This window comes from Vipera ursinii, assembly GCF_947247035.1.
Source record: "Vipera ursinii genome assembly, chromosome: 12".
Taxonomy (NCBI): Eukaryota; Metazoa; Chordata; class Lepidosauria; order Squamata; family Viperidae; genus Vipera; species Vipera ursinii.
This window is the reverse complement of record NC_139525.1, coordinates 1,012,362-1,036,540: the sequence shown is the minus strand read 5'-3', so window position 1 is coordinate 1,036,540 and position 24,179 is coordinate 1,012,362. Positions and strand designations below refer to the sequence as shown.

Below are 24,179 nucleotides of genomic sequence, written 5' to 3'. Positions count from 1 at the left end.
GGCAAAATTATTTGAATGGCTCAGAGGACCGAGCCAGATGTCCTACCAAATTATCTCTGATAGTCCAAACTCAAGAAATTGTCTTCAGCCTCCCGATGCCTAAGATCTCGATCCTCCACAGTTGAATGTTCAGTATTATAAGCTTCTTTCTTATTGAAAAATACAGTTGAGAAACTGCTGTTCCAGAAATGCCAGATAAATGTGTTTCCTTGATTACTTCTAGAGTAGCAAGAAAGATGACTGGCCCTCTTCCACCCTTGGTGATTTTCAACATCGGTTATTTATCTTTGGTTCTTCCGAAGCTCTATCCAAATCACTTTGCTGTACAGATTTATTCAGTGGTAGTTTTCAAAAGTTAATGTTCATTTTCTGAATTCTTTCCGTTATGTATTCAAGATGGACAGTGATTAATATGTATGTTACTTATATGTAAGGGTGTAGGTCTATACATATGTTGTACATAGTACGTTTAAATGTGTGTTATGTATGTATACACTTTGAGAGCAAGCAACTAAATTACATTTTTAATGTGTGCCATTGTGCCCACAGTAAAAAAAACGACAATAAAGGTTACCTATCTATGTAGAGCGGTGAGATCTGTAATGCTCTTGCTGGTCAGATTGAAGGATTTGGCAGATATTTAAGTCTACAGCTGTGGAGACGCATGAAGAGAAAAGACACCTTGAAATCCAGCTTGATTCCTGGTGGACTTCATGGACAGTTTGTGGCAAGAATAGAAAAGAGGTTGGATGTTGACCTCTTGGGCTTAGGAGCTTCTGAGACCAGAAGAAACTCACCCTTGAGGGCTCAGCCGTGCCTTCAAGGATTCAGAACTGATAAACACAGCCCCCTCTCCATAATCTGGGTTTTCCCAGCCGTTTCTCGTAGCAAAGAGTCAGCTGGGAGCTTTGACTGACCTAAGTTGGCTCCAACATGGGTGGAGGCTTGAATGCTGCTCCTTGCACTTGTCTCCCTGCAAGCTGATCCTTGGTAGAACTAGCTTGTTCTCTTCGCCCCTAAGCAGGCCGTCCAGGGTCTGCCGTGAGGGGCAGTCAGTGCATTAAGCTTGAACAGCTGATGACCCCATTGTCCTTCAGCCTCTGTGGTGTGTGCTGTGGGAGCGGAGGCACCCATTGACTATTAATGACGCTCATTCGCTCTGATTGTTCTGGGGCTAAAGCAGCATAGGTGGTGGGGGTGTTGCTGAGCCCACGTCTCCCCAGGACCTGAGGTGGCTCCTGGAAGGTGGCAGCCTCCATCCTTTGTCAGCAGCCCGCCTCTTTCAAAGTAGGCGAGAGAAACCCAGTTCCCCCGCAAAGACTCTCCTGGGAGTCTCAGGCAGAACTGGACTTGGCAAGGAAGCCAGCCGTATCACGGTCTTCAGCCGGATTTGTCCACTTCTTCTTCTTCACGCTTAAAGGCCAGAAACAAATGATTCGGTGCCGTCCGTATTAGCAGCTTCTGCTCTCGTTTTCCTACTCCCCCCGCCAGGCCATTGGCATGGAATATATGGCTAGGTCTGAGTCAACTTGCCTGCGGCATCAAGCCATTGTTCTCCCATCCTCAGTGGCCGGAAGAGAGCTTCTTGGATGCTGAGCAGAGCCCTCCCCAAGTTAGGATGCTTTTATTTGCGTGACTTATCTCCTCAGCCTGGAGGGACTTTGGGCAACGATTAGGCGAATGGCCAGGCATTTTGGGGGGTAGTGCTGAATATTTTCCTATTCTGTGACCGTAGACTTTTCAGCACAACTGGGAACTTGAAAGCAGAAAATTTAGAAGCTGCTGCTTCTCCTGGTGTTCCTCCTTGCCTGAATTACAAATGAAGAAACTGCAAAAATTCAATAAAAAGTGCTCCATTTGTTTTGCCTTTAAAGATACAGTCATTCTGGGGGCCCAGAGCCACAGGGAAGGAGGGTGTACGTCGAAGTCCCTGGAAATCCTCCGATCTCCCTCCCTCCCTCCCTCCTTTTCCGGCAGGAGAAGCTTTGTTCTGCCACATGGCAGCTGTGCCTCGGTGCTCCTTCACACGGATCGAGGCGCCTCCTGGCTTGGGATTAAACTGTCGGAACAACATTTCCATAAAGTGTCGCCGTCCTTAAATTGGCCCACCGCGTGCTGCTTCAAGGGCGCTTTGCAAAAGGGGCGCCTGCCCCTCGGTCATCCCCAGATAGGCCAGAGAATTGTGTGACACCTGCAAGCCGGCTGCTTCCTCAAGATTTCAGGCAATTTATGAGCCGGGGAAGGGGAGGTTGCTCTGTCTGAGTGTTGATTGCATCCCTGTGCAAGGACAGATATTAGCAGCACGTTGCTCTCCAATTCCCAGCTGCAAACCGAAGGCGAAGGACGATATTGGTGTTTGCAGAACGTGTTGTAAAATGCACGAGGCTTTTTTTCTCGCCACATCCTGGAAGCCGAGGGTAGGGGAAACCGAGAGCGCCTTGAATCCCAAGCAGCCTGGAAAAGCAGGCAGGGATCTGCCCTCCCGCGTTCCTCGGGTCCCTCTGATTATTATGGATTAGTAAAAGCTGGCCCCTTCTTTCCCTCTCTCTTTCAAAACCTCCTTCCCCCCCCTTCTTTTTCTTGCTTGCAAGTAGCCTTTTTGCCATAATGGCCTTCTTGCCTTGTTTGATTTGCACGGAAGGAGAAGCGGTTCCTCCTCCTGCTGCTGCGTTTGGTCACTGATCTCCCTCCTTCCAAGCCGTCTGGCCTAAGGCTATGCTGAGGTTTCTCGCCCGCTTGTACTGTTGCAGCTCCGGCGAAGAATACTCCGAGGATGACAAATGCATTCTGAGTCGGTACGTGGCTTTGTTTTCTTTGTGGCGTCCATCTCGTGCCCCCCCCCCTCTGCACACCCCTTTCCTCGGTGGTTTCGGGTTTTTTGTCCTGCTGCTATTGGCCAGAAACCAGGTTAATAGGTATTGAATGTAGCTGGGTGCTGCAGTGTGACTGGGAAGGTGGAACAATAGTAGTGCCAGCTCGGTCTTGGGGTGGGGAAGACCGAGGCGGTCTTTTTATAGACCAAGGAAGGCTGCCTGGTGGCGCCTGGCGGTGTGCAGCCTCTCCCCCTTCCTCCCTCGCCCTCACGCCTTTTCTAATGTAGGCTGCAGTCAGCCCTTCTCTAATGAGGCAGTGGCACGGTCTGCCAGCCCGAGGAGGATCGCCCGCCTGCCCGCGTTAGGGGATGGCAGGGGTCAGGAGGAGAAGCCGGGCAGCCCCCTAGGCAGCTTGGAAACGCCGGTTTAAGATCCCTGGCAAGCTGGCTTGGCGGGTTCCCAGCCGGAGGAGCAGCAGCCGCACCGGCAGCCACCCTCCTGCCTGGGAGGGTGCGTGCGTCTGGAATGGAAGCCCGAGTTGGCCGTCTGTTACGGAAACGCTGTTTGCTGTTATTGTAGCATCGCGGTGACCAACATGCCATTGAAATGGAAAACGACCTCGCCAGCTAGCTGGAAGTTCCCCGTGCCAGTGCTTAAAACCTCCCGGTCGTCGCCACTTTCTCCAGCGTACATGTAAGTGAGAGAAGGGAGGAGGGCCTCTTGAGGTGGGCATGCCTTTGCAAGATCCCATCCCCCCTCCTGGCCGGGTTTGGTTCTGTGCAGTCTTAACACCCATCTCCCCCACCCCCCACCCCTACCCCCCCAATTCTTTATTTGTGGTGCTGTATTCCTTAATGTGACATTGGTCTCAGAATTAACATTGCTAACATTGCATCTCTCTCCTACCCTGCAACGTCTCTTGTCAGTTGTGTTTCTTCTCCGCCACCACCCTGGTGGTAGGTGTTGCGTTTCAGTCCTTCCTTTGTTGGGCAAAGCAGGGGAGAAGGTGCAGATTTGCACCCTTCCTTTTGTGTAGCCCTGTTTGGAGTTTGTGTGGGTCGTTGGTCTAGAATGCAGATCTTAGGCGAGTAACTCCAGAGTTCTGGGCTCTTCCTTTTTCTAGTTGCTTTTCCTCATGAGATACACTCAGAACGCCCACCAAGGTGTCTTTTTCGGTCCTGGGTGGGTGGGTTTTCCGTGGTGAAATACTGGCTGTCAAAAATTCATTCTTTAAAATCCAAGTAATTGTTCCTCTGGTTAGATTCCTTTTCGTCTCTCGGAGTCAAAATTTAAACGTTGGCTTTGCAAGACCTGCAGGCTGCAGCCCAAGATTTTAGATTTGTAAAGAACAGGTTCCCGTTTTTCATAGACGAGGGATGTGTTTCTGGCTAAGGCTGAGCAAGCCACATGGTATGATAAAGTGAAAAGAAAGAAAGAAAGTAAACTTGATCTTGGTGATGCTCATTATTTCCACGAATACAGGTCTGAATGCCTTTTATAGCTTTTATGTCTGAAAAATATGATTTCACAGCCTTGAAATGGGGTATCTCAATGTTTTGAATTTTTATATTAGCTTGCTCATAGGCAAGTCATCCCTTCATCTAAGATTTTGGTAGAGACATCTACTTATCTGTCTCTTTCTGTTTTCATTTTACATTTTACACTATGAGACATAACAGTATCTATTGGCTGCAAATGGCTTTTATTTTTTTTAAAGCATCTCATAAACTTTCAGCATTTAACAGTTGAGAGCATTTTTCCTAGATCTGAAACATGAAAGGAAATTTTACACTAGTGTGTTGAAATAGGAAGGACAGAAGCATTGTCGATTTCATCTGAATTAGGAGTAGAACATTTCATTTAATTCATTTAATATATATGTTAGATCAGGAACTAGAAGAAGTGTTGGAAACAAGATAGTACAGAAATATGTGTCTTAAAAAATCTTAGCTAAATGAGTGAATCGATTTTTTAAAAAGCCCTTTTGTGTGCAGTTCAGGACATATATTTCATCGTGATTTATGTAATTGCAGAGCTAAAACATACTCATCAAGTTCATTTGTTTTCTTTAGTAAAATATATGTTGTGCTTGATGTTTAAACCAGAAAGGCTTTAAAATCTTAAGGAAGAGAACTGTATTGGTAATGATAGGTTTATCCTTAAGAAGGCTCAGAAATATTTTTGGCCTTTATGAATATGAAATGCTGGTGCTTTATGAGCCATTGTCCAGGCACTGCAGGTCCTATTTTCTATTGCTCCTTCTCTACACACATACACATACGCACACATGCATGCGCTCATGCATGTTTCGCCCAGTTTGCCTCAAGCAGGTGAATTTCTCTCCCAGACTTGCTTCCGTGCGTCTTGAAATCTAGAAGTCAAGAAATAAGCCAGCTGAAGTTTTTACATTATATATTTTGAGTAAATATTACTGCAAGATGTGTAATTTTTCTGACTAAGAACAAAAAGTTTCCCACATCTGTTTTGTTGGTCAGTTGTACAATGCCCACATATAGGTGGAAGGGCAGCAATTGATGATTGATTTGTGTGCATTGGAGCGAAGGCTTGGATTGAAAGATGGATCGCCCTCAAGATATCCAATATTGAGAATTGCACTTAATAAGACCCATATTTCACTAACATCCAGAATAAAATTCCTGATCTGCACACAGCAAATTATGTATTTTGTAGGAAATTGGGGAGGGGATTTGAGATCCCCCTGAATTAAAGTGTAGCGTAGAGAAGAGGCAGGGTCCAGCTGTAATTCAACAGATCTGCATGCTTGTGTGATGTGGTGATTGGGTGCAGATTGGATGTTATTTCCTACGTGAAAGCGTTATTGATTGGAGGAAGGGGGGTGAAAGGTTCAGGTCTTCTCCTTGCACCTAGCATCATAACGAAGGAGCTCGGTCACTACAGGTGGTCCTTGACGTATGACCAAAATTAAGCCCAACTTTGCCCCATTTTACGATTGTTCTTTCCACAGTCATTAAGTGAATCACTGTAGTTGTTAAACTAGTCACTGGTTGTTAAGTGAATCTGGCTTCCCCATTGACTTTGCTTGTTGGAAGGTTGCAAGAGGGGATCACGTGACCCCGGGACACTGTGACCATCATAAATATGAGTCAGTTGTCCAGTGTCTGAATTTGGATCACTTGATCGCAGGGAGGCTGCAGTGGCCGTAGGTGTGAAAAACATAAGTCACATTTTTCGGTGCCATTGTAACTTTGAACAGTCACTAAACGAACTGTTGTAAGTCGAGGACTGCCTGTAGCTGAATGGGTGTCCCTGAAGTCCCTTGAGCAGGGCAAGTGGCGCTTGTGGCTCTCTGAAAGTGGCCTTGCCCCTCTCTTGGTCTGTCATTGCTTCAGACTTCAGCTGTGGGGTTGAAGGCTGTGCATTCAGGCCCTTGGTGTGTGCAAAGATCAGGGCTGCATTAATGGCAATATTCCACCCCATATTGTCACCTGGTGCAATTCACCTGTAATTTAGGCCCCAGCGAGCATAAGAATCCACTGCAGTTTGAGCCAGAGGGGGTGACCCGACTACCTAGTATGTGAAGGGAATTTGCTTCTAAGATTTTATACTAGAGCTGTGAGGTGCACATGGAGGCTGAAGAGTGCCTGGCTCCTGTCTACTCTCTATCTACAGAGATGACTGTTCCCTTTCTGGACATCTGCTACAAGGTCAAGACTTTTTCAGATAATTCCTGTTTTGGCCAGAACCATGCTATCCACATTGCCTTAGTCAAGGCTTGACTCTCTTGGTTTGCACCAAGTCAAGGAGTCGATTGGGTGTGCTCCCAGTAGGAGTCAGGCAGCAGGAGCAGCCCTACTATTTGGGGGTTCCGCCAAGGCAGGGGAGTCTTTTCCACAGTCCAGCCTGTTTCTTGGGGTCAACATTGCTCCTCCTCCTCCTCCTCCCAGTGCAGTCTTGGTGCAGCGTATCAAAGATAGTCCCAATCCCATTATCAGAGTAATCATTTCTTCTCTTCAAGCTAAAGTAAGCAAAAAAATTTGGTCAGTATAAATCTTGGAACTGAGTCTTGCATAACATGCTCTTATTTATTTTTTTTAGATGTTTATTGCTCAGCAGAGTCCCTAAAGAATAAGGCTGCTTGTCAGCATGCTTCAGACCATAGCAGAACCTCCTCTAAAAAGGTGCCACTTTCTTTCTCACTCCAGTTTAGCAGATATTTCTTTTATTCTTGACAAGCTTTCTTTTTTTCCTTTTCCCCCTTTACAACTAGTTTATCTTTGGACACTAAATACCAGCTGAACCTCTTGGATTTTGCAAACCTTTGGAATTGGGTTCCAAGCCATGGGACTACACTGAGTTGTATCCTCACCCTGCAGTTTGATGGGTGTAGTTGCACATTCACTTTTTTTTTTTTGAAAAACGAAGTAGACTCTGCCCTACAATCGAAATTCAGATGCTCAGGAGCAGCAGAGTTTTGGGGCTATCAGAGGAAGCTTTGGTTCTTTCTTAGGATGCCAGGTTATCTAAAGACCCCCTCTTTCATTAGCTGTGCCAAAGAGGTCAAGCAGAGGTTGCTTTTCTATCTGTTATCTTAAAACGGTTTTTATGTTTTTTGTTCACTGTTTGGAAGGATAATGTTTTCATTTGTAAGTGGCTTGTTGTGTCTACAGATTGAAAATTAGGCTAGAAACAATAAGCGATTAAAAGGAAGGTTGCTCTTAATTCCTTTCTTTGGCTGAGGCAATTGGTGGGGACATAGGAGAAGGTGCGGTGGAATTCCCAAGGAAGTGGCCCCTCGTGCCATCCTAGGCGGCTTTTTCCTTCAGGTGAGGCGGTTCTCCTTCAGCCATCTTTTGTCCCCCTAGGTGAAGGCATTTTCGTGCATCTCTTGATTCTTATTCTTCCTAGTTTCCATTGGCATCTCAGTTTTGGAGATTGCTACTAGATTTGGAGGCTGCTCTTAGAAAGAGGTGGTGGTCAAAGCTGCTGTGAATATTAATGAAATTGAAAACACAGCAGACGACTATTTTGGGGGGGGGGTGACAACCGCTCCCTGATAACCCAGAGTGCCTTTGATGGGTTCCTGAGCACGTGGAGGCCGGCTTTGTGAACGAGGCCCGGATCTGTTCCTCCGCCTTCGTAGTGCGTCCCAAAGGGCAACTCGGACCTCTTCCGTAGGGAGTGCCAGGGGTCTCCTCCTCACCCACCTCATCTTCCTGAAAAGCATGGAGGGTACCTGACGCATCAGAAGAAGATAGTTTTGTCACTGTTTAAACATCTGATATGTAGCTTTGGGAAGTAAAGCCGACAGAGGCTTGGGGCACTTTTGAGTATGAAATGGGTGGACTAAAGAGCAGCCAACCAGTCCATCCAGCAGGCTCAGACAGGAGGAGGAGCTTGGGTTGCCCCCATACAGTAGTGGGGGGCTAGATGAGGTGGGGGCCTGAATCTTTTACGGGCACTTGAAAGCTTTACGAATTATTGGGGGGATCAATTGTGGGCCTTGGATTACCCGGTGATGCTACAAGGTGGCCTATTAACATTTTTTCAGCCAGGCAAAAAGAACAGAAGCACAGATGTCAGTTCAAGATAGGACTAAAATACCTATCTGGGGTTTTTGCAGTTGGAACAAAGGAAGCCACTTTCTTCATTCCATTGATAGTGAGAAGCAAGCTTCGGATTAAGCGTGTAGCTTGAGCTGACACGGAGTGCTTCTAAAAAGGACTTGGGTAACTTTTATTATCCACCTGAAACTGGGATGTACAAAAATAACTTGAGTGTTTCGTATTTCAAACAAAGGGAAAAAAACAGGGCAGGGGAGGGCAGAACAGAGCAGTGAAATATAGGTTCGCTAAGCTGAACACTGGTTTTATTTATATTAAAAAAAATTGGATCAGCAAGATAAAGAGACATGCAGTTGCTAAAAAAAGTTTCAAGGAGTCAGAAATGTATACTCAAGCTTTTATGCAGCTTTGGAGTTGGAATATTTGTGATGAATTGCTTTTTGAGAGTTCCCAAAATATTTGTGAGTGAGTGATTTATCTTAAAAAGGAAAAGAAAATGCATGCATGCTTGTTCTCCACCCTCTCCCTGCCCAAGCAGTTATTTGGATCCTTGTTTCTTTGCTGGTTTGTCTTCCCCCCGCCCCACCCCCCACCCCCACCGATTCTTTGTAAAGGGTAGTCCTGATTCTTACAGAAATTAATGCAGCTATTGTCTTTTTTAATATAATGCCTTCTATTGGTCATAGCTAGGGGAATAATTAGAAGGTTAATTAAATTTATGATGAATTCTTGGAAGCAATAGCGATTCAGCATTATCACCAGAAAAGCCTAATCAATATATTTACTCTCCTTATTAACTAATTATTTATAAGGGTTGGTGTGTTAGCTTTAATGAGTGTATATAAAACACCCTTGGTAAATATGTCTAAACTGAATATCCCTTCATTAAAACCTTGGGAGGTGGGGGGGTGGGATGCATAGTTGATGTAATGAGATGTCTCAGATACTGGAGGAGACGTGCTGTTGTGAAGTTTGGGTCTTTGGGTTCCACAGCTCATCAAGGGTGAGTTGCTGGCATTGGAAAAACTAGATAAGTTGACTAGGATAGACATTTTTTTCCCAGAAGTGTAAACTTTTTGTGTACTGGATAAAGAAGCCTTCAAATTTTCAAACCCTACTTGTGGTCTGAAACTGTTTATCGCAGGTGTGTCCAACCTTGGCAACATTAAGATTTGTGGACTTAAAGTTGCCAAGATTGGACATCCCTGGTTTATCAGATCTGATCTAGTCCAATATTCTATTCCGTGGCCCAATAATATATATCTTCATGACCTAATGAAACTGGTCTTCAATAGTAACTTCTTTCAGTGCACTCAGACCCATCATGTTCTGCTCCTTCCTCTCTCCGCGTTTTATCTTTAGCCGTAATTGGGTGAAGAAGATGGGACTGAACCTTCCTGAGAGCTCAGGTTCAACCTGTCGATGAGAACGCAGATGATTCTGTCCAACTTGAAGCACAAGAACGCAATCTGATTTTACGCTACATAGCCCACGGTGTTTTGTATAGTTTCTAACCAAAACGTGATTTAATCTATCAGAAATTCTTTGTTGTTGCTGCTGGTATCAGAGTCAAGTCTGAGCACTGCACTAAAGTAACAGGCATCCATCATGTATGGAAGACCTTCTTGGACAACCTCAGCTTCACTTGTTGTACCAACATCTGCCATCTGTGATTTGTTTAATTTTTTTCCAACCTCTGGTGGTTTGAATGCACTAAAAGAAACAGATTTTGGGTTTAGGGCTGTGTAAAGGTTTGTGCAATTAATCAGGATGTAACATGAGATATTTATGGGTTACTAATTGTAGTGCACAGCAGCATATTCAGAAAGAAGCTTTAATCTTCACAAATCCTTGTGGTGAGGAACCACCTGGTCACATTTGAAATAAAAATTTGCTAAATGTGTTCTCCATTTCCACCCTGCATGTTCCATGTATTTCACACCCATGTATCAAAGCACCATTTCTGTGTAGTCCAATTTTTATGGCTGATCTCCAGACAATTTGTGTTTTCAGCTACCACACCACTACCACCCCCAAATGCTCAGGTTTCAGAAATTCCTTTAAATAACCCTAGTTTTCCTACTCAGTGCAAATAAATAGCAGCTGCAAGCATAACTTGACAGAATTATTTTAAACCAACTCTGTTTTTAATTATGATATTTTTTTAAAAAATGTAGGCATGAAGCAATTGTTTTGCTCATATTTGGGGGACCAGTTATCCTGCTGAAGTCATTTCTGAAACTCCTTTTGAGGCCAGAGATTAGATCTTTTAGAAAGAGGCTGGGAGTTATATTTAAACATTATGAAGAGGAGCGGATACCTTAAGGTCAGCACCTGCACAGAAGGCTCACAAACTACTCCACGTAATGCGATATCCCTGAGCTTTTTATGGGCACAGGTGCTGTAAAGGCATCAGCACCTCATGCATAGAGCACTTAAGATCTGGACAGACAGAACTGCTTGTAAACTCTGCCCCCCCCTCCCCAGTTTCCTATGCAGCTGCAATGGAGGTTTTTAAATTTCTAAAAGGTGGAAGGCTTTTGAACCCCCAAATCTTGAAAACGGGATCAAAAATTGCAAATCAACTCAGTTATGGGAAAAATGGAAGAAAGTTGTTAGCTTCTTGCAACGAAGCCTGAATTCAGAAGGAGAAATTGCCCCGTCACTTTTTAACATTTAATAACATTTGCAATAGCAATAAAAAGTGGGTTAGGTTCCCTTTGAGATTGGCTTACGGGTTCCTGCAGGCTCCTGCATTGGGGGTGGTGGTGCAGGTGGCAGAACCAAGCTCTGACCCGAGGCCGTCGCCTCTTCTCCTCCTTTCTTTCCCCTAGATCTTTGGTTGAAGAGGAAGACCCTCACATGAAAGTGACTCTGGGGAGCAGCGATATGGGCTTGACTGCACACCTGCAGGCATCCAAGGCAGGAACCACCCGATTCTTTACCAGCAACACTCACAGTTCTGTGGTCCTTCAGGTGAGTGAAGGGCCTGGACAGAGCCACCCGCCAGGTCTTCTTCGTTTCATGGCAGAGAGTTTCCTCCAAGGACCAGTTTGCTTGGCGGTATCATTGCAGCCCAAGTCACCAAGAGGAAGCGCAGAACGGGGTCCCCTTCTTGCCTTCGGAGGACTTTCTCTCCCTTGCTAATTAGACATGGCAGCCACACTGCCAAAGGGCGGGGCTGCTTTTCCCTGTGATTGAAGGAGATCCAAGCTTGACATTGCCCAGGGGGTGGGTGGGTGGGTGGGTGGGGAGGAGGACGTTGGCCTGCGAATTATGTCTGAACGCCTTTAAGGGAATTTATTAGGTGAAACTGCCTTTCCATGTCCATGTTCTTCTTATCTTTTTTGCTTCCATTGGCCTGGAGCGTGAAAATTCAGTTCCGTTACCTAGCAGCATGCTGTGCAGAAATCCAGGCCCCTTCTCTGACTTTGGCTCTAGAAAGCAGCTTCGTTGCCCCTCTTACTGATGCTTTGCGTTTGCAGTGGCTGTGAAATGAGGCTCAACCCTGTGCCTGGCATTGTTTGCTGCCGCCCCGTAGGTGGCAAACTAGACTAACCCGGCTCTCTTCCTGGAACGTTTTTAAAGAGTGGGAAAATGCCGGATGGGCAGGAGTGAGGAAGAGTTGCAGCCGGTATAAAAACCAGCCAGAAAGCTGGATGGCCAGGCAGAGCTGATGCTCCAGGACCGTGCCTGTATTCTGAGAACATCAGAAGCCTTTTGTTCAGTGGAGTAACCTAACCCTCCTCCTCCTCCTCCTCTGGCTGGCTGGAGCAGAGCAGCTCCCCCCTCTGCCTCCCCCCCCCGCCCCGCCCCGGTTTCCCAGCATTGGAGTAGCGATGCTGAGCCTGGACTGCTCCTGCAGCCCCGGGAACAGGAGCTCCGATTGTGTGGGGCTTCCTCCTTCCGGGGGAGAGCGAAGCTGACGTCGCCGGTTCTTTCTTGCAGGGTTTTGACCAGCTCCGCGTGGAAGGCTTGCTTTGTGACGTGACGTTAGTGCCAGGCGATGGAGACGAAGTGTTCCCTGTGCACAGGGCGATGATGGCGTCCGCTAGTGATTACTTCAAGGCCATGTTCACAGGTAGGGCTCGCAGCTGGTGGTGGATGACCTGCCAGGCAGAAGCCGTGGAGGCCGGTGGACACCCCCTCTCGGGTTTTCTTTTGGGGGTTCAGTTACCGTTCGGGATGAAGTGCCCTTGTCCCTGGTTTGGAGGAAGCTTTCTAAGGAGGCCGTGACTGGTTGTAACCATATTGTCTCTAAATTTTGTTCCCAGGTGGGATGAAAGAACAAGACTTAATGTGCATTAAGCTCCACGGCGTGAACAAAATAGGTTTGAAGAAGATCATTGATTTTATTTATACGGCGAAACTTTCCCTCAACATGGACAACCTGCAGGATACTCTGGAAGCGGCCAGCTTTTTGCAGATCTTGCCTGTGCTGGACTTCTGTAAGGTGTTTCTTATATCTGGGGTAAGGGAAACGTAGACTCGTCTCTTCAGTTAACCCGCAGGGGGTGGATCTTGCAAAGGGTTTTACCAAAAGAACTGGTCCACGTTGCTCTAATTAGAACGGGAGTAGTTCTGCAAGGCAGCGCCCCAAAAAACTCTTATGCACTAAACAAAACTAGTCCTCGATCTGTCTGCATGCCATATCACCCAGGTAAATTAACCTTTAGGCCAATGAGTCTAATAGGAAAAATGGTGAACGCAGTCTATAAACTGTTTTGGAATAGTTCTGCAAATGGGACTCCCGGAGGCAAAACGATTTATTAAAATAAATAAATCTGCTGTGCCAAGCAGGAGGTACTCAGCTGTGAGAAAGCAGAAGGTGCACGTTGTAAATTGCTTTTGACTGCAAAGGAGAACTATGTTCAGTTTCGTGTATAACAGCTGGGTTCTTCTGGAGAAGGTGCTGTGCAGGCCTCATTTGCAGCATGGTTTGGGTGACTGTAAGATGGAAATAGGGGTATGTATTTTGATGGATGCTCAAGGATTAAAGTGGTGATTGAAAAGACAGAAATGGCGGAGGTATTTGGCAACCTGCATGTAAATAGATTTTTTTTAAAAAAAAAAATGGGTCCTCTAATGTGAAGCTTTTCAGAAACTGGTGAGTTTTAAAACATGGTACCATCCAAGTTACAAATAATGAAAATACCAACCATTTATACCAACGGGGGAGGGGAAAAGGAGAGTTTCTAAGCATTGTTGGACTTTCAAGATCCAGCGGTTTTACCTACCGTGGCCAAGAGCTGGGGAAGATGGGACCAAGCCATTAACTTAGAGGGGAAGATGTTCCCCACACTTCTTCTAATAAACATGTCCATTTTCTTTCTCAGATATGCGATCCCAGAATCTGTGTTAAGTTATGGTGAAATACTAGTTGTGACTATACAGAGGTGTCATGCTCAGCCTTAACAGCTTTAAGACATCTAGCATGCTGAATGGAGGATTCTGGGAGTTGAAGGCCACACATCTTAAAGCTGCCAAGGTTGAGAATCCCTGATATAGAGTAAGAAAATTCAGATCCCCAAATCTAGGATGTCTAAATTATGGGCATCTGGAAGATCCATATCTTTTGTCGCTGGATTTAGCAACAGGGCTGCCGGACCAGCAGTCTGTGGGTCCTGCTGGCAAACCTATTAACTGCTGGTGCCTTGTAAATCCTCTCCGTTCTCATTTCTGCTGCTGCTGTTTTAGTTTCCTGTCTTCGGCTGTGGTATTTGCAGTTGATGTCATCTTCAGTTGCTTCCACCGCTTGCTTTTCAATTTTAGCTGCATCCGACGCTTCCTGCCGCCCCTTCACCGCTTTTCTAAATTTTGCCACTGAGAATTTTCAACCTCCTTTCAAGGAAACCCCGTTTAGATTTTTCTGATCTTTTATTTTCCTCCTGCAACTTCAATATTAAGAGTGAAAATCTTAAAAGAGTCTGCTATCTTGGTCTAAAGGTAAAGGTAAAGGTTCCCCTGCACATGCGTGCTAGTCAGGGTAACCCAAAATTTCCATTGTTAAGTGAGACATTTTTTAAGTGAGTTTTGCTCAGTTTTACGACTTCTTGCCACAGTTAAGTGAATCACTGCAGTTGATAAGTTAGTAACGCAGTTGTTAAGTGAATCAGGCTTCCCCATTGACTTTGCTTGTCAAAAGGTTGCCAAAGATGATCACATGACCTTGGGACACGCAATGGTTATAAATGCAGTTACTTTTTTGCAAAGGATTTTATTGACTTTTCTGCGGTGAAAGTGTGTTTCTTGGTATTATTTTTTTTAAAAAAAAGACTTAATGTTTTTGGTTGCTTTTGGAAGACCACAATCTGCCTATCAGAACTATACCTTGTTATTAAAGGTAATCTGATAATTAAATAATCCCATAAATTCTGTGCTACAGCTGTAACTGAGCAGGGATTCAGAAGAGTGTCCCGTAGAAAAAGTGGGCTCAAGGGTTTCATAAAAGAATTCGTCTTCCTGTCTTTATCTCCAGCCTGCCTCCCTCTGAGGAGGTGCTGCACGCAGCGCTTGCTTGTGGCTGGTCATCCCCGTCCTTATCGTCCCTTTCTTCTTCCTTCATGGCGTTCCCTGTCTCCCCACAGGCTTTATAGCCACTCCCACGTGTCATAATGAACAAGATGTGTCCCAGTTTGACAGCCACGTAGCCAGCCTGTTTATAAGGCAGCAAATGTTTCAACCAGACACCCCAAATAGATGCCCTGGATCTGCCTTGGATTTACGCCTCTAGCAGGGCCAACCATTCGGTGACATTTTGTCTGCTTCGCTGTTTCTTTTCCGAGTGCCACGATTGGAACAGGAAGGCTGACGTTGTGCTCTAACGCAGCAGCATGGCCTAAAATAATTCTCCATGTGGTTGCATGCTCTGCAGGGCTCCGTTCGGTTGGCCTATCCAACAAAATGGAGCATAAGGAAACAAATTCACTGTTTTGAGATAAATCACTTGGGAGGCTTCTGAGACTGGAGTGGAATCACTCGGAGGACACCGAGACAGATTACAAGGTTTTGAGAAGGATTCCTTTTTTCCTTGTGCAGCCAGATAGCCCCATCCCTGACCTGCTCCAGGACCATCGTTGGAGCTTCTGCTGGCTCCCTGGAGCTGCGGTGCCGAGAGCTTCAGACAGCTGGCTGAGGAAGGGGAATTCTAGCAGCAGAGAAGCGATGAGCCAGTGGTGATTGGCCCTTTCTGATCCAGGCAGGGCCACCAAAGCTGTAGGGCAGCTGAGGAACGTTTCTGAAAGCCAAGCCCAGCTTCAGGGCTCTGCCTTAGGAGAAGAGAAGAAGAGGGAGGCCGAACGCAAGGGCACCTGGAGTGCACCAGCTGGCATACTGCTTCCTGTCCAAGGAAGCCTCGCTTAGAAGCCTGTCCTAAAAAATTACAGGATAGAATGCAGAATAACAGAGTTGGAAGGGACCTTGGAGGTCTTCTAGTCCAACCCCCTCCTCAGGCAAGAAACCCTATACCATGTCAGACAAACGGCTGTCCAGTCTCTTCTTAAAAACCTCCGGTGATGGAGCATCCACAACTTCGGGAGACTACTGTTCCACTGATAAATTGTTCTCACTGTCAGAAAATTCCTGCTTAGTTCTAGATTAGTTCTCTTCTTGGATAGTTTCCATCCGTTACTGCTTCTCCTGCCTCTGGGTGCCTTGGAGAACAGGTTGACTCCCTCTTCTTTGTGGCATCCCTTTAGATCAGGGGGTGTCAAACTCAATTTCATGGAGGGCCGCATCAGCATTGCGGTTGCCCTCAGGGGGCCGGGTGGGTATGGCCAGGGTGGGCGTGGCCTACTGGGTGGGCGTGGCCAGCTCTACATGGTTCGCATCAAGGGTGCCTGTGGGGGCCTGGGCAGGAGTGGGACAGATCTGGGGGTCTCTGGCAGAGGGAGGGTCTCTGGGCCAGGGCCAAGGCAGTGGGGGCCGTTCCCTCACTCTTTCCAGGATGGCTTCGCGGGCCGCATGAAACCACTTCGCGGGCCGGATCCAGCCCCCGGGCCTTGTGTTTGACATGTCTGCTTTAGATATTGGAACGCTGCTATCACGTAACCCCTAGTGTGTTGTGTTTTGCTCTTGTGTTCATTGGACTAAAGACGTGTTGGTGGTAGTGTTGAATGACCCTGCCGTTAAGCTCCTCCTTGCCAGTATGTCCTCTCTTGCCTTCACAGGTGTCCTTGGAGAACTGTGTTGAGGTGGGGCGGATTGCCAACACATACAACCTCACCGAAGTGGATAAATACGTGAACAATTTCATCCTCAAAAACTTCCCAGCCCTGCTAAGTACAGGGGAGTTTGTGAAGCTCCCTTTTGAGCGCCTCGCCTTTGTCCTCTCAAGTAATAGCCTTAAGCACTGCACCGAGCTGGAACTCTTCAAAGCCGCCTGCCGGTGGCTGCGGTACGAGGAGCCACGCATGGAATGCGCCGCGAAGCTCATGAAAAACATCCGTTTCCCTCTGATGACGCCCCAGGATCTAATCAACTATGTCCAGACCGTGGATTTCATGAGGACTGATAATACTTGTGTCAATTTGCTTTTGGAAGCCAGTAACTATCAAATGATGCCCTACATGCAGCCGGTGATGCAGTCGGAGAGGACGGCCATCCGTTCGGACAGCACCCACCTGGTGACCTTGGGAGGGGTCCTCCGGCAGCAGCTGGTCGTGAGTAAGGAACTGCGGATGTACGATGAGAAAGCACACGAGTGGAGGTCCCTGGCCCCCATGGACGCCCCCCGGTACCAGCACGGCATTGCCGTGATTGGGAACTTCCTCTATGTGGTTGGTGGGCAGAGCAATTACGACACAAAAGGGAAGACGGCTGTCGACACGGTTTTCAGGTTTGATCCTCGCTACAACAAGTGGATGCAAGTGGCCTCTTTAAACGAAAAGCGGACTTTCTTCCACCTAAGCGCCCTCAAAGGACATTTGTATGCAGTTGGGGGTCGAAATGCAGCTGGAGAGTTAGGTAAGTCCCGTCTCACGCAGGGAAGCTCAATAGCCGGCTGATCAGAACGTCTCGATTCATTCTCGAACGGTTTTCTGGCATCAAGACATATTATGCCAGAACATTTCCCCAATCTACGAAGGCACTGGGCCCCTTCGGGAAACGAGCGAAGCTTAGTCAGGCTGTCGCTTGCTCTGTGGGGATTTAGTAACAATGGCACTGAATGCTAACCTGTATCGTGTTTTTAAAAGGAGGGTTTTGAAATAATAATGGTGCTGCTATATATTGTTATGGTAATTAATTGTCTATCTTCCCACATGTCAAGAGGAATAATGAATGGCACTGTTTTCTTCTGAACAAATGCATTCTGTATTGATTTTATGCAGGTAGCGCTGATTTGAATTTATTTTAAACTTCTTTTGTCTGACGTGTGAAGAATTAAGGGCCGGTGGCCGGCCCTCTTAGTCTGGTCTGAGCATACGGGCTCACCTCCTGGCCCCCCTTGTGAGCCAGACCGTGAACAAAGTGAGTGCGAAAGACATTCCCTGTGCATTTTCCACTCAGCTCGCGGAGGGATAGGACCATCTTCAGGGCCGCTTTGAAGAGTCCTCGTTCTGATAATTTAACACCTTCCTCTGTAATAAATACCGAATGCAGGCAGCCATATTTGCGTTGAAACTCTGTAGGCGAGCACCTCCATTGCTACCTGACAATCCTTCTCTAATTTCTCCCCACTTGATATGATCTGTCGCTTCTTAGTACTTGTCATCTTCAGGGTTACCTTGAACAATCTGTGGGCTGTTAAGTAGTTGATTTCCATAATGAGCTCGATCCATTTGTATGAAAGTCCGTGCCTGGCTGGCGGTCCTGTTAATTCTGAGATCGAAGAATTCCCTCTCCCTTTTCATTAGCTACATTGCGAGTCATTTTTTCATTTTGCAGCTCTCGAAGCTTTTTTTCTTTGCAGCAAAAAGGAGAAGAATCCTTGTAACTTTTCCTTATTCTCTTTATTGTGAAAGGCTAGCCAGAAAGAAAGATAAATAATGTTTATTTGTAATTAATAATGTTTAGATTGCAGGAAATCGGACGTAGAGTTCTTGGTGCAAAAACATACCAAACAAATACTCCTGTGGCTCTCTGACCCTGCCAGACTGCCACACCGAGCATTTGGCAAGCAGCACCTTCGGTGGCCGTGGGCAAGCGCGGCGTTTACCACGGCTGACGTGCAAGTATCATTGGCTTAAAGTTGAAATAATAAGAAACATGGATGTGGCAGCTCAAAATCCAACAGACAATTCTACAAAAGTAGAAATAATCCCCAAAGGCAAGAATGATTAAGGCTACTAAGAGAAGAAACAGAAATGAAATGCTGAAGTTTGCTGTTGTCCCGAAAAATTATCTGCTGTTGCCCAGTGGATCTTGTTTTAACATGGAAAAATCACAGCCCCATAAAAAATGGTATAAAAAGCACTCTAATAACAAGCCTTGTAACTCTAAAGATCTGCCCGACCTGTGGAATACAGAGACATTCTTTCTAGAGTTTGTTGTGCTAAGGATGGTAGTTGATGATGGCCGAGATCTTCTCTAATGCTTATGCTCTAATTAATAGGATCGTTCCTAAACGAAGTAGGGATCTCTTGGGAGAGCTGACAGTAATAAAGTGAGGGAATGGTCAGCTAAGGGGCAAATGGGGAGATTTCAGAGTGGGTCAGAAGTCTTGGTGATAATGGTGGTGATGTCGTCCATTCAGTCAGGTCTGACTCTTGTTGCTTCTACGGGCCTAGTCTCTCCACATCTTCCGATCTTGCACTCCTTCTTTGAGTTTTCCTGCGGTCTGGTTTCTAAGCTCCGGCTGGTCTCAGCTCTGATGCTCTCACTGATGTCTTAGTCTGGAGCAGTGAAAAGAACTTTGTTCCCGGCCATGGAGAAATTCGTCCAGTTTTTGGCCAGTTTTGCCTGTGCTGAGAAGGATGGTCAGAGAGCCTTACATCTCCAGACCCAGTTTGATGTCCTGATTATGTGGATCTCTCTCAACTAGAGTTTTGGATAGGATATCGGACAGAGGTGGCTTTTGGTAGCCTTGGATTAGCCTTGGAGGATGACCTGTATCAGAGCCTGAATGGGGAAACTGAGGCCCAGTCAGAACATTACAGTGGAGGCCCTTTTCTGTTTCCCAGCTCGATGGAGATCTTTGAGTCCTGTCTTTCCCCACACCATAAGCTTGGTGTTGTGTGTCTTCATATGTTTATTTTTAGAAGCTTGGAAGGTGTGAAGTCACAGCGTCTGACTGCATCAAAGGCCTCGGGCCAACTCTGGTTCCAGTGGGATGCTGTGCTGGGGAGGAAGCAGATCGAAAGGGGGGGCAAAGGAGGGTTTCCAACCATCATGGCTGCCCTGAGTAGTTTGGGGAAACAGCCAGAAGAATACTTGTGGGATGGAGAAGTTGCCTCTGCTTCTAGGAGTGGAGAGCCTGCTTGTACATTCAGACCTCTGGTGGCCAGGTCACTCTGAGCAGCAAATGGAAGGAAGTCCCATAAAACCTTTGCCTTAGAACAGCTCATTTGGAATCCTTTTAAAGTCCTTTTTTTTACACACAGGTTTTATTTTAATGCCAGTTAATGTTTTATGTGCTAGAGACTTGATGTTTTTCTGCTCTGCACCTGAATAACCTTGCTTCATCTGTGGTGTGCGGAAAGGTTAATACCATTGCCCGTTCTTGGAAAGCTTTAATTCTTGCTGAATATCGAATGGGTGTTTCTGAGAAGGCAAGCAAGGAAGATCATTTGCAGAGGGGTGTGTGTGTAAAATACAAAACAAAGAAAAAACTTACCTTTAAAAAGGGACGGAGCTTTGATCACTCGGTCACAGCTGCTGTGATGACTTTTTTGACCTCTACAGCCACCCCACAGGTGCCCTGATCCTAGGGCTGGTCCGCAGGCAGGTGCTTTCTTTAGAAAGAGGCTCCGGGTCTCTCTTCGCGTCAGCAGTCTGGAAATAGAACCGGCCCCTGGCCAGAAACATGAAACCAGCAGAGAGAGAGTCTGTTTCCGAGGCTGATGGCCAAATCATCTGTGAGACAGTTTCCTCCATTAGGTGGAAGAAAGAAATCTGTGAGAGCGGAGAATCACGTTCACTGCCCTTTCTGAAGCGCTGGCTGGTGAGGGAGCCTCCTCTGCCCCAAAGAAACGTCCGAGGGAGGGAGGGAGGGAGCAAAAGCCCCCGCAGCCCGACAGGGCGGCACTTAGCTGGGGCCCACCTTTCAAGGCCGGCCTTCCTTGCTTCCTTCGCATGTGGGGCCATTTGTAGGATTCGGAGATTGCAGGCCTGGATCCAAATACAGGCGGGCCTGGATTCACGACCACAATTGAGCCCAAGATTCTTGTTGTTAAGTGAGACATTTGTTAAGTGGCTCTTGCCCCGTTTTACGACCTTTCTTGCCACAGTTATTAAATGAATTGCTGCAGACGATCAGTCACCTGGTTGTTAAGTGAATCTGGCCTCCCCACTGGCCTTGCTTGCCAGAAGGTCACTTAAGGGCATCGCCTGACCTCGGGACACGGCAGTGGTCATAAGTATGAGCAGTTGCCAGGCATCTCAGTTGCGATCACACGACCCTGGCCGTGCTGCAAAGGTCGTAACTCTGAAAAATGGTCCAAAATCCCTTTTTTTTCAGTGCCATTGTAAATGAACGGTCGCTAAACGGACTGTTGTAAGTCAAGGACCGCCTGTACAATGAGTTGCCTCATGTTGCTTCTTGCTGGTTTTTTTGAACAGCTACGGTGGAGTGTTACAATCCCAGAATGAACGAGTGGAACTACGTGGCGAAGATGAACGAGCCCCACTACGGACACGCGGGGACGGTGTACGGGGGGCTGATGTACATTTCAGGTGAGCCAGTCTGCAACAGCTCCCAGACCGCACCTGCAAACCCCCAGGGCCAGGGGTTTCCCCATCCTCGAAGAGGCCAGGATTCTCCCTCACTCCTCTCGCTTTCTCCCCAGGCAGTTCATACGGGACACGAACTTGGTTATTTCAGCCAGCAGGCCACCTTGAAAAAGGGGTCCGTTTGTAGGGAAGTCCAGTTTTGTTTAGGATGCACATTCCTGATGAGATGTAGGCTTAGAATAACAGAGTTGGAAGGGAGCTTGTGGGTCCCTATTTGGAGAAGCGGCTCCTTTTCCCTGGGATAAGAGCTGCCTCTGTCGCCTAGCGAATCCCACCAATATTTGAACCTTAGGCATAGAGCTGGGGGTCTCTGGGATCCAATCCCGTGTACCTAGAGGGAGAGTGGGGGGCAGTGGGGGAAGGGGGGATGAGGAGCCAGAGAAGCCGCCTGGGAGACCTGGGGCTGCCCCCCCCCCAGCCTCAGAGCGCCCGGGGCAGTGAGGAAGGTGCTGGATCGGGAGCAGGCAGAGGCAGATTCTGGGCCCTCCTTGGCCACAGAGGCTGCCCAGCCCAGCCCACCCAACAGGCCGGTTGGGGGAAGGACGGTGGGAGGAGGGCGGCCGCCGCTGCCTTGAGCTGCTGGAACTCTTAGAAGCAGACAAAGGAGCCGTTTTCCTCAGGGGAGGAGAGCCACATCCAGCCACAGAATCTGTCGGTTCTCTTGGTCTGGTTGAAAACCCAGGGACCTCTGAGCCAGGGAGATGGCCCTCCCCTCCCCTCAGCGATGCTGGCTGGCGGGGTGGAGGGCGGACAGGGAGGGGGCAAGTGGCCTCCCCCCTCCAGTCCTTCGCCAGCCTGGCTCGGCTGGGACCAGTGTCCGGAGGGCTTCGGCCATCGGGGGGGTGGGGGGAGGCCCTGGCAGCCTGACCCAGCACCCACCCTGAGCTGGCAGGCTGCCAGAATGATACGGCACGGCCAGACTGGGAGATGGGTGACACCTAGAGGCAGTCCTCGACTTGCAACAGTTCATTTAGTGACTTCAAAGTTACAACAGCACTGAAAAAAGCGACTTAGGGCCATTTTTCACAGTTACAACCTTTGCAGCATCCCCAGGGTCACATGATCAGCATTCAGGCGCTTGGCAACTTGACTCATGTTTGTGACGGTCGCAGGGTCCCGGGATCCCCTTTTGCGACCTTCTGACAAGCAGAGACTGCAGTGATTCACTTAACGACTGTGGCAAGAAAGCTTGTAAAATGGGGCAAAGTCACTTAACAAATGTCTCACTTAACAACAGAAATTTTGGGTTCAACTGTTGTAAGTCGAGAACTACCTGTACACTCAATCAATCAGCTGTCAGCCTTTGGGCTCCTGTTCCTGGGGCCTCCCCCTTTGCCGCTCATGCCATGTCTGGCTTTCCCCTCCCCTCAGGTGGCATCACCCACGACACTTTCCAGAAGGAGCTCATGTGCTTCGACCCCGACACGGACAAATGGACGCAGAAGGCCCCCATGACCACCGTGCGGGGCCTCCACTGCATGTGCACAGTGGGCGACAAGCTCTACGTCATCGGGGGCAACCATTTCCGAGGCACCAGCGATTACGACGACGTGCTCAGCTGCGAATATTACTCCCCGACGCTGGACCAGTGGACTCCGATTGCAGCCATGCTCCGGGGCCAGAGCGACGTCGGGGTGGCTGTTTTTGAGAATAAGATCTACGTGGTGGGAGGCTATTCGTGGAACAACCGCTGTATGGTGGAAATCGTTCAGAAGTACGACCCGGAGAAGGACGAGTGGCACAAGGTCTTTGACCTCCCGGAGTCCCTGGGGGGCATCCGGGCCTGCACGCTGACAGTCTTCCCCCCTGAGGACAACCTGGCTTCGCCATCGCGCGAGTCGCCTCTTTCGGCGCCTTGAGAGCGGTCCCGGGGCTTGCCGGGCCCTTCCGCTCCTGCTGCCCGGGGCTCCTCTCCTCGTCTTCAGCAGTTGCCGTGGGGCTCGCCCCGAAGCTGTTGGCAAATAATGGGTGGGGTGGGGTGGGGGGCTCCGAGGAAAGCCACGAAGCTCCCCCTGCTGTTTGGTCCAAGGTGTTTCTCGCAGTAGGCCTGGTCTCCGTGTCTCTGGGAGCCAAAAGCTTAACGAATGAGGAATGCTTTAGGCACCTTGCGTCTCACTCTTGGGGCACCGTAGCTTGCAGGAGAGGGGAAGAAGAAGACGGGGCGAATGGCAGGTGTGGGGTCCCTTGGCTAAGCCTGGAGGAGAGCTTCCTGGTGGGTGGGGAGAGGGGCCTAGGCCCCCTCCCCCTCTGAATGGAGCGTTTTAGACTTCAGCACGGAAAGGCCTTGCAGGAGTTTGGAAGCAGTGAAGGAGGGCGCCTGCGGTGACCTTGCGTCTGTACATGGGGGGGGCTTATCCTCCCCTGCCCCTCCCCACATTAAAAAAAGTGAAGCATTAACTGAGGGTTTTTGTTCTTTTTCTCCTTGCCTTCCCTCCCCCTCTCCCGCTCCTCCTGTGATTCGGGGACCCAGTTAGATCCCTGCACTGGATTTCAAAAGAGAGAAGGGCTAGAACTCTCCCTGGCGAAGCTGCTCACGGATGAAAACGCATCTGTCCGTCTTGCGCCCCCCACCCCCACCCCGTGGGTCCCCCCACTGCCTCGGAGCCCTCCCTCTGAAACCTCAGTTCAGACGGTTATTTAGCACAAACACAGCTTGGACAGAGCTGCTTTTGCTCAGAGAACTCAGACTACCCTGTTCCTTTTCTTCAATAAAATCTTTAACTGCAATTAGTTGGGAGTTTGTTCTTGAAAGAAAGGACTCCTTTCTCTTCTTGTGGCACTCTCGCCTCCCGTTGCCAGGTGACACTTTTGTGTATGTTGTGTGCTGTGTGGGAAGCACAACCGGCTGGGCTCTGGCTCTGCGGGAGCTTCCAAAGGGGAGGCTCGACCTCCTTTTCCCCAAGCTCCTGGCACGCCTAGGCAGGGCCTGTGGGGG

General features: G+C 48.1%; 1 protein-coding gene across 5 annotated transcripts in view; it reads left to right on the top strand.

The window, feature by feature from the left end:
• KLHL13 (kelch like family member 13) overlaps positions 1-23,960 on the top strand; it is a 40,011-nt gene extending 16,051 nt beyond the window's left edge. For 4 of the 5 annotated variants that reach the window (XM_083372366.1, XM_083372364.1, XM_083372367.1 and 1 more), the window contains 6 exons: positions 11,191-11,332; positions 12,305-12,437; positions 12,631-12,827; positions 16,525-17,320; positions 21,074-21,187; positions 22,616-23,960. In XM_083372366.1, coding sequence (XP_083228492.1) covers positions 11,191-11,332; positions 12,305-12,437; positions 12,631-12,827; positions 16,525-17,320; positions 21,074-21,187; positions 22,616-23,103 — 1,870 coding nt within the window. In that variant the 3' untranslated portion in view covers positions 23,104-23,960. Of the gene's footprint in view, positions 1-3,394; positions 3,507-11,190; positions 11,333-12,304; positions 12,438-12,630; positions 12,828-16,524; positions 17,321-21,073; positions 21,188-22,615 lie in introns of those variants that run through there. The other variant, XM_083372365.1, reaches the window with a different exon arrangement.
• Positions 23,961-24,179: the final 219 nt, after the last annotated feature.